General features: G+C 42.4%; 2 protein-coding genes across 3 annotated transcripts; one reads left to right on the top strand and one right to left on the bottom strand.

The window, feature by feature from the left end:
* Positions 1-76: 76 nt before the first annotated feature.
* Positions 77-9,030, bottom strand: pfkfb1 (6-phosphofructo-2-kinase/fructose-2,6-biphosphatase 1). Of its 2 annotated transcripts, none has more exons than XM_040194069.2 (14): positions 8,760-9,030; positions 4,896-5,021; positions 4,644-4,740; positions 4,459-4,525; positions 4,261-4,335; positions 4,067-4,123; positions 3,868-3,989; positions 3,551-3,758; positions 2,662-2,808; positions 2,366-2,470; positions 1,545-1,674; positions 1,378-1,440; positions 1,229-1,293; positions 77-651 (listed from the first exon to the last, which is right to left on the bottom strand). In XM_040194069.2, exons 1-14 carry the CDS (start codon positions 8,809-8,811, stop codon positions 592-594), a joined length of 1,374 nt encoding a protein of 457 aa, XP_040050003.1. In that variant the 5' UTR covers positions 8,812-9,030; the 3' UTR covers positions 77-591. The 2 variants fall into 2 exon arrangements, with proteins under 2 accessions (XP_040050003.1, XP_040050002.1); XM_040194068.2 differs by lacking the exon at positions 8,760-9,030 and adding an exon at positions 6,176-7,698.
* Positions 9,031-10,327: 1,297 nt separating this feature from the next.
* Positions 10,328-14,904, top strand: LOC120829708 (UDP-glucuronosyltransferase 2B20). The gene is made up of 2 exons (XM_040194065.2): positions 10,328-10,510; positions 13,214-14,904. Exon 2 carries the CDS (start codon positions 13,216-13,218, stop codon positions 14,824-14,826), a length of 1,611 nt encoding a protein of 536 aa, XP_040049999.2. The 5' UTR covers positions 10,328-10,510; positions 13,214-13,215; the 3' UTR covers positions 14,827-14,904.
* The last annotated feature ends 82 nt before the right edge of the window (positions 14,905-14,986 follow it).

Here is a 14,986-nt window from a genome sequence, read left to right as displayed (position 1 = left end):
TGGTCTATTTGTTGCAGCTCAGTTCGTCTGAGGGAGAGTTAACAACACTGCAGAGATGCCAAGAACACACAAACAGGACTATGAATTGGATTTATTTTCCGAGCAACATCTTGCCATGTTTATTTATTCACATTATTTCCTTAAACCCTGTCTGAAGTCTGGTGTCACATCGGCAACAGTAAAGCGCCCAAATCAACATGTCTTGTTTGTTTGGGTGCTGTCCATGGTGCTGATCACCACCTTTAAAATGAAGTGATCGGCGAAGCATTATCCATGCAATGACCAGCTCACTACAAACTTGTAGTGTTTTCCTCTCAGCCTCGAAACAAGGTGCATTGTTATTGTCCCTAAATCATTTGTAAACAAAGAAGTCACAAAAAACACAACTGTAGTCAGAAAGTAACAGGAAGTTGTCGCAGTAATGTTTTAAACATTATCTCCAGCTTTGTCCTGCTCACGTCGTCTAGACTCAGAGTCCATTTTCTCACAACCAGCCTTTCACTGGAGGACATCTCTAATATTTAGTCAAGGTAATACGTGGCAAAACATTTAGCTTCGCTTGACTGTAGTCACTTCTTTACAAAACAGCATTCACACGTGTTCAGGAACAGTCAGCAGAGCCTCCTCTGGGTTCCTGTTGATGTCCACGTTCTGCAACGACACCAACACAAATACAGTTTCTTTACTGTTTAATATTTATTTCACTCACTTATCCCAACATCACTCTTCACAACTGCTTTCTATTTATCTTTTTTTCTCTTGATTTTTTGTTTATGTAAGGTTTTTTTCTGGCCACTTTTCCATGAAGCCTGACTCTGTGGAGTTATTGGCTCAAAGTGGAACTCTGAAGAGATACTTTATCCGTATCTCTCTAACTAATGCCCTGCTTGTCTCGTCTGTGAGTGCGGGTCATCTCTGAGCACTTAGATGGAACAAAGGTAAAATGTATTTAACTATTGATGTGACTGAAGGGTCCTTTTTAATTTCACCAATTTGACTACTTCAGTAAGTCCATTAAATAACATCCAAATAAAAAGTTAATTAGAATTCCAGGTTTTGACTCAATAAAATAACACAACAAATGGAGTGAATACTTGCTAGGCACTGTACATATTCATTTTCACTGATACATATATTGCCGTCTGCCATCAGTTGTATGTTATTTACTACAGAATTGTTGGAAAAGCTAATTATCTATAATGATAAACGTGTGCTTGTGGAAACTCACCACTGGCCTTTCTCTGTGTGTGTTTACTGCTTCAATATTGAGGAAAAACGACTCAACTTTACATCCTGAAATAGGGGAGAAGATCAGACTGTCAGGGAGAGATTTCGGAAGATGTAGAGCCGTCACACAAAACAAACTCTACTGCCTACCGTAAGCTACTGGTGTGAGTTTGAGCACTGTGTGAAGAGGGCATCTTAGATAAGGTAGCTCATCTTCAGAGGGGGGGAAAAAAAAGATTATTAATTGTGTTCATTGTGTTAAAAAACAACAGCATCAACTATCGTGTGGAGATACCTCTGATCTGGGTATTCTGTACCTGCGGGTTTGTCTAGAAAGTAGGCCAACAGGCAGCGAAAGATGGCCTGGTGGCAGACAACCAGAACGTTTTCCTGCCTCTCCAGCTCCATGATCACCGGCTCTAGACGATGTACAAGGTCTTCATAGGACTGGAGAAGAGGCAGAATCATTGAGGAGTTGACTAAGGCAACCAGTCCCTCCTCAGATAATCTTATAATGACTGGTTAGCTTAGCACAATGAATGGAAACAGGGGGCGCGGCTAGCCGGGCTCTGACCAAAAGAAACAGCTAAACCAGCTTCCAGCACTTCTCAACTAATTAAAGTGTTACAGTGTCTCTTTTGCATTGATGGAAAGTAACTCTGTGTATTTATTTACTGCTTTACATTTTTGAGGTACTGAGTTTGTTACGTTATTCTACTCCACTACATTACCAAGGCACAAACTGTACTTGTTTCTGCAGTAAAAAATAATTGATCAATAATTAATAATTATAATCAGATTATATGATGTGTTTTTTTTCTGTATGATGACTACTTTCACTTTCAGTTCTTTAGGAGTAATTTGTTTCTAATAGTTCTTACTGATTTTGAATGCAAGACTTCTACGTTTAACATATTTGTTTGTTTGTTCATATAAGTGTTATTGCAACTTTGATTTAAGTAAAAGACACCACGGCTTGTTTGTTCGATAGGTTGACAAAGGCAGTTGCTTCCTGGGAGGTTTCCATCGCTTTGATATTGGAAGCCATGTCTTTGTCCTGCACACGATCACTTATAAAAACACCACTTTGTGATCTGTGTCATTTGTACACATCCAGTGTATTCAGCGTAGTACTCACCTCACCCTTTGGGTAACGATAGCGATACTTGTCCTGGTCTCTTAGTGCAAACTCTTCGGGAAAGTTCTCCTGGATCTCTTCGTAGGTTAGTTCCTCGCATACACCCTTAGTGAGAAAAAAGTAAATACCACATAAACGTTTAAAGAACAACTGATCTTCTGGACAGACTAAATTAGCTGGAGATTGAATGCTCTCTGTATTAAAACATTTGAAAACATCATCGATAAATTCGAATTGACTGGGTATGAATCTTTCGTTTGAAGGACAATGTTTTAAAACCAAGACGTGTGACTCACAGCGTCTATCTCGTTGAGGGCCTTCCACTGTTCGTACTGTACTCCTAGAGCTTCTGCAGTCTGGATGGTCCTCTTCATGTGGCTCGTCCACACCTTCAGCTCGCGGATATTCTGACCTCTGATGAAGGTCGCCAAGGCGTTGGCATACTGGAAACAATTAGTGAATCAGTATACTGCATCGTTGGAATGGAACTAAGTTCAGTTACTCAAGTACTTTGCTTCAGTACACACTTCTTGTCGCTGCATGACACTTCAGACTTCCACTCAACTATATTTTAAGAGGAAAATTATTATTTACTTTTATTTCACTCGTTTTTTTTAAATCAAAAAAATGTTCTAATAAAGTATGATACATCATCATATATAAAAATAGCAGACAGAATGTACAAGTAAAGCTGATCTGTGATATTAATTTAAAGCTATATATTGTTATTTTTTATGCCACAACAGTTTGTGTTCGCAGCTTTAAAGTGTACAGCTTTTCCTTTGAGTTGCTTTTAATGTATATTGAATCACTTTGATGTTTGGAAGGTTGGACAACGTTTAAAAGGTTTAATCTTGAGTCTTTGATTAATACTTCTTTTCAATTTCATTTACAAAACTAACAAGGACTCGGTGAATGAAGAAAACAATCATCAAAAACAAAAAACAAAAATAATAATAATTTTAGTTCATAGTTTAAAATGAGCTCAACCAACTAAAACATTCAGCTCCGGCTTATAATGATAACAGGAATAATCTTATAACAGAATACATAGTGGTGGACCGTCACAAGTACTTTTCCTGATTATTAACTTTTACTGGTAACATCTAGAATGCAGTACTTTGAATTGCACTGCAGTATTTTTACAGTGTATTACTGCTTTCACTTACAGTGCAATCTACTCACCTTCTGTCCCCTCGGCGAGAGGCCTGAATCTCCACCGATGCGCCCTAACAGGTTGAGTTCGCTCTCTCCGTGGCGGCTCAGGTAAATGGACCTCGGTGTGACGTGGATATTCATGAGGTAGTAGACTATCCTGCTTTGAATGTGGTCCTGAACCCGGTTCACCAGATATCTACTGCCCACGTCGAAGATCTTGATGTAAGAGAGCTTCCTGTTCAAAGTCGGAGTTGGCGAAAATGCAACTGTGAAAATAAGACGATTCTGTGCACCATTTAGATTCTTATTTACCTCCCGGAAAGCGAAGCATTATGGGACATTACCTGTCTTCCTCGTCGTCCATAGGCATGTAGCTGGCCCTGTAACACTCAATTCGCCGGCTGAAATCTTCCAATGCCTCATCAATGTCACGATCTACGTAATCTGGACTCCCAAACTTTACTTGCTGGAAAGGAAAAGACAGTTTGGGGAGTTTGTTGAGAACACTTCATTACTTCAAACAATTATATTGACTCGACTGACCTTAATGTTTTCTGCAATGATTTCTGGGTCATCACAGATCGACTCCACAAAGAACACCTGCACAAGAAGTATTTTTTAAAATATGTATATGTATGAAATCTATACCTTGTTCTATCTAGTGGATAGAACGAGTGACAAGATTAATATTATTATTATTAATATTAGATTGTATCTGCGTCCACATGCATACTCACTTTGTAGCCCCTCTCTTTTGCATAACTAAGGATGATTGCCCTCCTCTCCCTTGTGGTGTTGGTAGCATCAAACACCTAGGTGGCACAGATTGTAAGAGTTATTGTTCCATGTTTATAATTTGTTTGATGTATGTTTATTATATTCATGATGGTTAATAATCATGAATGAGGGACAGTTTTACATGTCCTCTCACTCACGGCTACTTGTCCCTGTTCCTTTGAGAAGTAGGCAGCGACGTCCTTCAGGGCAGCTGTTGCACAGGCCCTGGAAGAGAAGTTACACCCGTACAGGCAAAGGAGTAAAAACTGAAAAGATATGAGTGCATGGGGAATTTCGGACCACATACAGCTAATAATAATAATAATGATAATATTGTACTTACTTGCGGATCTTCATGGCCTCCTCATTGTCAGGTTTAAAGAACTCAAAGTTCTTATAGATCTTAACGGCTTCTCTTCGATACTGGCCCACGTTAAACACTGGTTGAATTAAGAAATTATTTTAAAATACAGTAACAGTAAAATACAGTTTTTGCCTTGATGGCACAGAAATACGAACTAATGGTGTTCAATGTTTGAAATTTCTTGTCACTGTCAAACATTTTTATAAAGGGAATTTTTTGCGTTTCTCTGACTTTTTGTCGGGACTCCGATCCAGTTTAGGTAGCGCGTGAGCTTCTTGGAGATGTACGTCTTTCCTCTGGCCGGCAACCCCACCATCACGATCATTGTGGGAGAATTACAGAACTGAGGCACCGAGGCTGAGACGCACACAAACGCACAAGAACATGAAGCAACAGTTATATGGTTGTGAATCATTCAGCATGAGTGCATTACGGCCAGTGTCCTGAGGGTTAAGTGAGAGTCCTGTAAAGAGTCCTGGCTCTGTGCTGCAGGACGTGTGTGGTAATCTTCATTAAGAGACATAATAAGAGCTCCGGGGTGCAGCTCAAACGTCCGCAAACTCATGTTGTGAGTCACCCGGCTTATCCGTCTGTCTTTGGCAGCACCGGACACATGAATCCGTCCAATCAACCACCAACAAATGGAACTCATCTCTTGAAAAAGATGTGAAAACAAAGACATTTGCAAATAGTCAATTACACGTACAGGACATGTTTACTGACCGGATGCTAGCCTTCTTTGTTGGGTAGTCACATTTTAGAAACAACCTTGAGCGGCACAGTGCACGGCGCCATATGGCCGACAATCACATGAGGACAACCCTCCTAATCTCCAAGTGTGTTAAAACGCCAGTGACTCCACTGCCGGTCTTTCTACTCGGCTCAGTTCTACTCAACCAATGTTGCCAAAAGCATAATCCTTCAGCTTTGGCTCAGCCTGTCACTGCATGACATTTATTAGATAAAGTTAAAGTTGAGGAAACCGAGGCAACGTTGCAGAACGTTTTCAGCATTGAAAGAGTTGGTGTATCTCTTAATCAGTCATGACCAAGTTCTGCTCGTCTCAAAAAGTGGCAGTTTATGTATAAGCTTGCCCGTTAGCATGGCCACCAAAACAACCCGGATGGCCCGTGGGAGTCCCTGCAGGAACAGGGAGGGCATCCAGGCTGTTCGATTATGAATGCAAAATGCTGCTTCGGCACAATTCTCAAAGGCCCACGTCAGACACTGACAACAGAGCCAACTCAGACATGGCTCGGTCCAGCTCGGCTCTCGTCCCATGACTGAACCCCCTCTTTGTCCCTCAAACCTTTGCCTGCATCCCCCCCCTGAACCGAACAGAGCCCAGTCCTGAAGGATTCGGAGGTGTGAAACACACTTACAAATGAAAGCAAACACCAAAGCTTCATCTGGAACAAGAATGAGTTAAAGTGGTGGCAGCACAAACAGCAGCAAGAACGAACTACATCATGTTTCACGTGTAATCAGAAGGGTTTGTTCACTGCACTTACATCCTCTCCTGCGGTTCAAGCTGCAGCCCATCCATGGCACCCAGATCTTGAGCAGGGGAGTCTGGGTGAGTTTCTTCTGCTCTGTGTTAACTGTGAGAGCCATGAGGCCTTACTGGCAGGTTCAGGACAGAACGACTGAGGCTCTGTGATCTGCGTGCATGTATGTGCTTCCCTGAGCACTACTGCAGGTCAGCTGACTGTTATTAAGGAGAAGTACTTGGTAGGCAGGAAGGGGGAGGAACTGAGGCTGCTAGTCTGCCTCTCAGTCGGTTTCAAGATTAAAAAAAAAAAAGGCCCGTAGGAGAGCTGCCAAAATCTCTGTCCCGTCAAACAGCAGAGGAGCATGCGTGTACACCGTGCTCAGCTGGTGCGGGGACACAGCTGGTTTCTTAGGCAGAATAAGAGCAACAGAGGCATCTGAAAGGAGTTAAACAGCGATGGGGAACCTCCCTTGAATTCAGATTAGCACAGCTGGCACCGATCCAGCTGTTTGTTTGACAAACTGGGAATGCGCGTTGTGGTGATTTTCCTTTCTTGCCACTAGAGGGCAGTGTGAAATTTAAAGTTAAATGAAGAAGAAAACAATAAGCAAAAATAACTTTTTTAGTTCATAGTTTAAAATGAGCTCAACCAACTAAAACATTCAGCTCCGGCTTATAATGATAACAGGAATAATCTTATAACAGAATACATAGTGGTGGACCGTCACAAGGGCCAATTTTCTGTAATGAGTACTTTTCCTGATTATTCATTTTTACTAGTAACATCTTGAATGCAGTACTTTGACTTGCAGTGCAGTATTTTTTTTAAATGAATCTACTGTAAGAAGGCTCGGATACTGTTCTGGCCATTTTGAAATGCTGTGTGCTTGAGGGAACTAAGCCTTTTTTAATGCAGCCAATTGACTTGCAACAAAAAACTGACACAGGACACTGTCCAACCAACACCCGAATAATTGAAATGATCACTTGATGAAGACATGAGAGACCCCCACAGTCTGTTTGTCCCCCCCGAAAAATACTCATACTGTACATTTGTTCCTTTTAGAGAATATATCATGCACTGGTCTGCTACTGATACGGATACAAACAGCACTTAAATGAAACAATTATTGACTTGTATGCAAATTGTTTAACGCTATCCTCTGAAATATGTAAAATTGTCCTTCCGCAAAACTATATTTAAATGTACTAAATTCCAAATTCAGCGAATTAATCGCTCAACATGAACGATTTACAATCCAAAGATATAGCGGGGTGATGTCTACCCGAGCGGTGAAGTATTTTTTGTTGACACAACCGGCTCGGCAGCAGATTCATTTCTGTGACGAGCCAATTGAAATGCTGCCCTGCGCTCATTCGCTGGTCACCTCCGATAGCTCCTCTCGACCGCGTGACACTGTTGCCGTAGTTTGCACTGTTCTTATTGTCAACACCGCTATCGCCATGTCGAGAGCCACGTGGAGGTTGTCCCTCTGCTCTTTAAAGGAGAGGGGGGGATGCCGGATGAGAGGGTCAATACCCCTCTGTCTGTCTGATCAATACGAAGCTACATTCAGTCACTCAGCTTTGCATGAAGACTGGAAACAACTAGTCCAGTTCTGGTCAAAGAGGACAAAATCTGCCTAGTGGCACTAAAAGCTCAATACACGTTTGCAGTCGTTTTACCTGCTCAGATAACCAGCAGCTGATTCTAACTTTAAATATCATAGAGTAGTATGAGAACGGCATCGAGCTCCTCATCTCTGCCATGGATGGAATACAGATGCTTTTAGAAAGGTCAAAGTTCGACATGGAGTACAGCAACAATGTAATTGCTTTTGAAGACATGATGTCTCCAGAGACATCAACTCTCAAAGCAAACTACTACAACTACGGAGAATCAGCTGTGTATCTTTTGTCTGTGTACAACAAAAGAACCGTGTCCTGCCCGATACCCAAAGAAAGGATCAGATATGACATAATGTCAAACCGTAATGTCTTTCAGTCCATTAAACAGGGATAATCATCAACCCAATTTTGGCCAAAGTTCAAAGTCTAACAGGCAGTTGTTCTTGGGCGGTGTTCTGTGTAGGTCATTGTTATGAAAAAAACATTCTTGCTAGTGAGAATAATTTGTTACCATAGTTTTCTGGTTGGGGCACTTTCACAACCACAGGAAGTCACATTGTAGTCACTCCTGAAGTGTGCAAACGGTTCTTTCCTGGAAACCAAGTGAGTGATGCCAGGCGGCAACCCTCTAGTGCCACTGTCTATTTCCTATCATGCATATGTATCCGTTGCTTCACAGCTGAAGAAAAAGTTCAGAAGTATTAGCAAATGCTCTTAAACTGAGGATAAAATACTCACTCTGTACATTTGTTTGTTTTTGTACCACCCTACCACTAATACTGATATAAACAGCGTTTAAATGGAACTTATTTTGACTACTCAAGTCTATTTTTACCCGCGTATCATATCTCTGAGGTACTTGGCACACTCGTGGCCTGCATGTACCACACGGTCGTAGAAGCCCCGCCGCAGCGAGTCTTGTATTGTATTGTTTTGGCATTCGCTCTGCACAAACTGTTCATCCGCGAGCTCACCTGCGCTGTCACACCTGCGACGCCTCAAATATTCCAGCTGGGGAAACTCCATTTCTCCGCTTTGACTTCAATGAACCGACCAGCAGAGCGGCCGAACGCCGTCGACACGCTGGATTATGGGGTCAGTGGCAACAGTGACTTTTCAAAGAAACTAAACCCCTCTGCACGAGTGTTCTCAAACCCGACCCCACCCCGCGGAGCCCTCTCTTTTCACGCCACATGTGACATACGATAGCAGCAGACTGGGCTTGTCCTTTAATGTTTACCAGGGCAGGAGTTCACAAGGAACACACATGGCCGAGGGGAGAAGCTGAACTCAGAAGGGCGAGTCCCAAAGTGAGCAAAGGTCGCCAAGAAGCCAAATGTTGTTGCTTACAGGCCGCAAACTGTCGTTGTGCACGTGGGTTTGTCGTCAGCTGTGAGGTGTCAATAAATCGGGACGGGGTTACTCGAGGGAAAAACCCCTGAGGTTCAGATATGATATGATGTGATGTGGAAGTGAGCGTATATATATATATATATATATATATATATATATATATATATATATATATATATATATCGCCCGAAGTTGGCTGGGATGGGCTCCAGCCCCCCGCGACCCTGTGTGCAGGATAAGCGGTTTGACAATGGATGGATGGATATATATATATATATATATATATATATATATATATATATATGCATACTGACCTTGTGAGACACATAGCATGTCCCAAATTCATACTATGTACTACTTATTTACAGTTCGTACTTATTTTTACATTGTGGTGTACAAAAAATCATTCAGCATCTTATACAAACAGCAGAGGACATTTACAGGATTCTTATCATCTTATCATCCACACGCACATTTAAAAAAAGAAAAGTCACATTTCTGATCTGCCTCCTCATTTCTTTGATGCATTTCCTCCTCAGGGGCACTATGAGTCAAACTCTCTGGTTTGAGTAGAAACTAAAATCTTTTGTAGGCCTTTGTTCTCATATGCAGTGGCAAACCCGCCTATATATGTCCTTCTATGTGGATAATGATTCAGTGGTGCTTCCCCTTTGAAAATCATTTCAAACTACTCTACTCGCTGGTAGTGAAAAAAATCCCTCTTTGGCACGACAATAGCAATAACCGCCCCGACTTTTGTATAACACGTGGTAAAAAGAAGAGATGACTAAAGCCACCTGATCAACCAATGTACTCTGACTCAAAGGTCATCCACAGACATTTGGAGACATTTTATTGATTACTTAAAAAAGGAACTAAGTCCAACTCTGAAGTCTTTGTTGAAGAAACTCGGTATAAAACAAAACAACTCCATTGGTTATATGGGGAGGGAAGAAGTGGGTGGAGGGATATATTTACATTCCTTCCTGAGGAATGTAATATATAAATATATATATATATGATTAAATGAAGTATTGGTGTGGTGGAGGAGAGAGATTACATTGTTGTTGGGTTAAATGCATCCGAGCTGTTCACACCATTTTAATGTATTTCTGGGAAATCCTGCTTTCTGGAAGTTTGTGAAATCATATCCAGATGGTTTTTGTGCAGAGAAGCAAAACAGCCTGAACTGGGGACGAGAATGGGGGGAGGGTTAAGAGAGGACTTGTGCCAGGTTGCATTTGCTTGGATAAACAGGCAGGAGAGGGATACGTAGAGTTATACATTGACTTGCATTTTGACCAGCAGCTCAGTAGCACAGTTCACCGATTGGAAACTGGATTATTTGTGTGAGAAGTCACAGAGGAATGAGGTGAGATTTTACTATTTTATACTTTTTCTGTGGTAGACAATGTGGTAGTTTCATAACTTAAAATATGATTTATTCAAGACATTGCATCTTCCTTTTGACAAACCTCTGATGCTTTCAAAAATATCTGAGATATTTAAACCACCAGTTTCTTCAGTTTTTATGTTCCATTTCGCTTTGCATTTAATCTCCAACTGAATCTATGTACCTCAATCGAGGAGAGCATCTGGGTCAAGGTTTCCCTGACTACTGCGTTTTGCAATGGTGTGTGGGTGTGACCCAATTTACAGTTTGAGGTGATCATGCTTTTTGTCTCATGTTACATCTATTTGCTTTAACTTATTTTATATTGTACATTTACTTACATACTTAGCAAACTATTGCAAAAATGCGTCATGTTTTGATAACCGATGGCAGGTGATGCGTGACGCTTTCATGCATCATGTGCACAAGGACTTTGACTTGGTTAATTGTTACTTAACTGCTCCAGGAAGAAGAAAAACAAAACCTGACCAATGAGCAAACTTGAGAAGATGGTCATTAAGACAATACAGTGCATCCGGAAAGTATTGACAGCGCTTCACTTTTTCCACATTTTGTTATGTTACAGCCTTATTCCAAAATGGAGTAAATTCATTATTTTCCTCAACATTCTACACACAACAACCCATAATGACAAAGTGAAAACTGTTTTTTGCAAATTTTTGCAAATCTGTTAAAAATAAAGAACAAAAACATAACATGTACATAAGTATTCACAGCCTTTGCTCAATACTTTGTTGAAGCATCTTTGGCAGCAATTACAGCCTCAAGTCTTCTTGGGTATGATTTCACAAGCGTTGCACACCTATTTCTGGGCAGTTTCTCCCATTCTTCTTTGCAGAACCTCTCAAGTTCCATCAGGTTGGATGGGGAGCGTCGGTGCACAGCCATTTTCAGATCTCTCCAGAGATGTTCAATCGGGTTCAAGTCAGGACCCTGGCTTGGCCACTCAAAGACATTCACAGAGTTGCGCTGAAGCCACTCTTTTGTTATCTTGGCTGTGTGCTTCGGCTCGTTGTCCTGTTGGAAGATGAACCGTCGCCCCAGTCCGAGGTCCAGAGCGCTTTGGAGCATGTTTTCATCGAGGATGTCTCTGTACTTTGCTGCATTCATCTTTCCCTCAATCCTGACTCGTCTCCCAGTTCCTCCCGCTGAAAAACATTCCCACAGCATGATGCGGCCACCACCATGCTTCACTGTAGGGATGGTATTGGCCAGGTGATGAGCAGTGCCTGGTTTCCTCCAGACATGATGCTTGGCATTCAGGCCAAAGAGTTCAATCTTTGATTCATCAGACCAGAGAATTTTGTTTCTCATGGTCCTCCAGGCGGGCTGTCATGTGCTTTTTACTGAGGAGTGGCTTCCGTCTGGCCACCCTACCAAACAGGCCTGATTTGTGGAGTGCTGCAGAGATGGTTGTCCATCTGGAAGGTTCACCTCTCTTCATAGAACAACGCTGGATCCCTCAGTCTGGCTGGGCGGCCAACTCTAGGAAGAGTCCTGGCGGTTCCAAACTTCTTCCATTTCCAGATGATGGAGGCCACTGTGCTCATTGGGACTTTCAATGCAGCAGAAATCTTTCTGTACCCTTCGCCAGATCTGTGCCTCGATACAATTCTGTCTCGATACAATTCTGTCTTGGAGGTCTACAGATAAGTCCTTGGACTTCATTGCTTGGTTTATGCTCTGTTATGCACTATCAAGTGTGATACCTTATATAGACAGGTGTGTGCCTTTCTCAATCATGTCCAATCAACTGAATTTATCACAGGTGGACTCCAACCAAGTTGTAGAAACATCTCAAGGATGTGGAAGCAGGATGCACCTGAGCTAAATTTTGAGTATCATGGCAAAGGCTGTGAATACTTTGCAATAATAATAATAAAAATAATTTGCAAAAAACTGTTTTCACTTTGTCATTATGGCTTGTTGTGTGTAGAATGTTGAGGAAAATAATGAATTTAATCCATTTTGGAATAAGGCTGTAACATAACAAAATGTAGAAAAAGTGAAGCGATGTGAATACTTTCCGGATGCACTGTATATACAGCGGAAGAACCAGCAGAGAATAAAAATCTATTTTATGTAGACATTTAGTATTTGCAAACATTTGAGACACATAGGCAGAGAAAAAACATATTTGAAGATCAACTGCACACTTGAACATGATTGTTAAGATGTAAAATGAATAACCCAACTGTACTGTGATGAACCTCAATGCTGGAGCTAATATCAAACCAGTCAAGTCCTGCTTAAATATGGCTAACCTGCCATCCCATTTTAAAATCCTGCAGGATAGCTAGCTGGCTAGCGTTGGCTTGCTAATACTTTGTTATGCTAATGTTTGACAAAGCATTATATATTATGATGCTGTGTGAAGGTGCTTCAGAAGTGGGCTCGTCTCTCAACCCTCTTCCTTTCTGATAAACATTAGTTATCATGTGAAAAAAATATATGGGTAGGCCTACATATTATTTTGGGAAATGTTATTTGCATATTGTGTAAAATTAAAATACACATAAGGAAATATCTGTCTGCACCATCCATTACGTATTCCCTCTCATTTTGATCGCCGGTCTAAAACACATTCATGTAATTATGGGAGATTGAATAAAGTATGAACTGCAAATACATGTTGGGTAAAGCTCTGTGTGTCTTCCACAGTGATGGAGTCACATCCAGCCCTGGCGTTCCTCCTGCTTTTCTCAGCTGCCCTGTCCTCCGGTTGCGATGGTGGAAAAGTGCTGGTTTACCCCGTAGACGGCAGCCACTGGCTTAACATGAAAATCCTGGTGGAGGCGCTTCACTCACAGGGCCATCAAATCACGGTAGTGCGTTCCTCCACCAGCTGGTACGTTTCAGAATTCTCGCCCCATTACACCTCCATCACCGTCACCCAGGAGCATACCCAAAACCTAGAGAGCCAGGACTACATGACCTCGTTTTTGAAGAGGTCAATAGAGATCCGGCGGAATAAAGGAACACTGTGGGCATTCGTGAAATTTTACAACAATCTTTTCGACATGATGGGGGAGAACCATAAAGTTGTGGCAAAACTGATCGTCAGCATTTTTGAGAATAAGACACTCATCGCGGAGCTGAAAGAAGCTGGATATGATCTTTTTCTGACTGACCCGGCATTCCCGGGTGGAGTGCTGTTGGCACACTACCTCCAGCTTCCCTTGGTTTTCAACGTGCGCTGGCTCTTCAACGGCGAGGCCCACTTCGCCATCGCTCCTTCTCCGCTTTCCTACGTCCCCCATTTGTTTACCGACAACTCCGACAAGATGGACTTTTTCCAAAGAATCAATAATATGATACGCCGTACTATTTTGATTTACATATACTACTTTGTCTCAAATCCACCTTACCAGGCTGTGTGTGATCAGTATTTCGGGCCCGATGTCAGCGTCATGTCCCTCATACAGGGAGCTGATCTCTGGCTAATGAGGGTGGACTTTATATTTGAGTTTCCCCGCCCCAGCATGCCCAATGTCGTTTACATTGGAGGCTTCCAAGGTAAGCCCTCCAAGCCCCTTTCCTCGGATTTAGAGGCATTTGTGCAGAGTTCCGGTGACCACGGCGTGGTCGTCATGACTCTGGGGACCCTGCTGAGCGACCTCGGCCCTGAGATATCGGAGATCCTCGCCTCAGCATTTGCCAACCTCCCTCAGAAGGTCGTGTGGAGACACATCGGGAAAAGGCCAATCAACCTGGGAAACAACACCATGTTGGTCGAATGGCTGCCTCAAAACGATTTGCTAGGTCACCATAAAACCAAGGTGTTTGTCACACACGGGGGGACCAATGGAATATACGAGGCGATCTACCACGGCGTCCCGGTTCTGGGCATCCCGCTCATCTTCGACCAGTACGACAATATGGTGCGCCTGAAGTCCCGGGGAGTGGCTGAGATCGTTGAGGTGACAACCTTGGCTGTTGAGTCGCTGACGAGCTCGCTGAAGAATATCCTGGACCCCCAGAAGCCCTACAAGCAGAATATGCTCAAACTGTCACGGCTTCACCACGACAAACCGATGAAGCCGGTAGACAACGCCCTTTTCTGGATTGAGTTCGTCATGAGGCACAAGGGTGCAGCGCACCTGCGCACGGAGTCGTATAAACTGCCGTGGTATGCTTACCACTGCCTGGATGTGATGGCCGTCTTTGTGTTGTTTGCTGTGCTGATCACGGCTTTAGTTTGGGTTTCCTTCAGATGTCTCATCAAGCGTTTGATAAGGACCAAGAAGACCACAGCCAAGTCCAAGCATGACTAGATAAGCTCATGAGGAAGCCGACGCGAGACAGTTTGAAACTGCAGATTTGAGATTATAATAAAATCAATGTACATAATCTCCACTGTGCATGTGTGCTTTGTCCACACGAATCATTATTCTATTGAGGAGCTTTATGTAAGGATCTCTACGGCATATCCCA

The sequence above is a fragment of the Gasterosteus aculeatus genome, chromosome 2 (assembly GCF_964276395.1).
Source record: "Gasterosteus aculeatus chromosome 2, fGasAcu3.hap1.1, whole genome shotgun sequence".
NCBI classification, from domain to species: Eukaryota; Metazoa; Chordata; class Actinopteri; order Perciformes; family Gasterosteidae; genus Gasterosteus; species Gasterosteus aculeatus.
The sequence above is the reverse complement of the archived record's forward strand: the minus strand, read 5'-3'. Positions and strand labels throughout refer to the sequence as shown.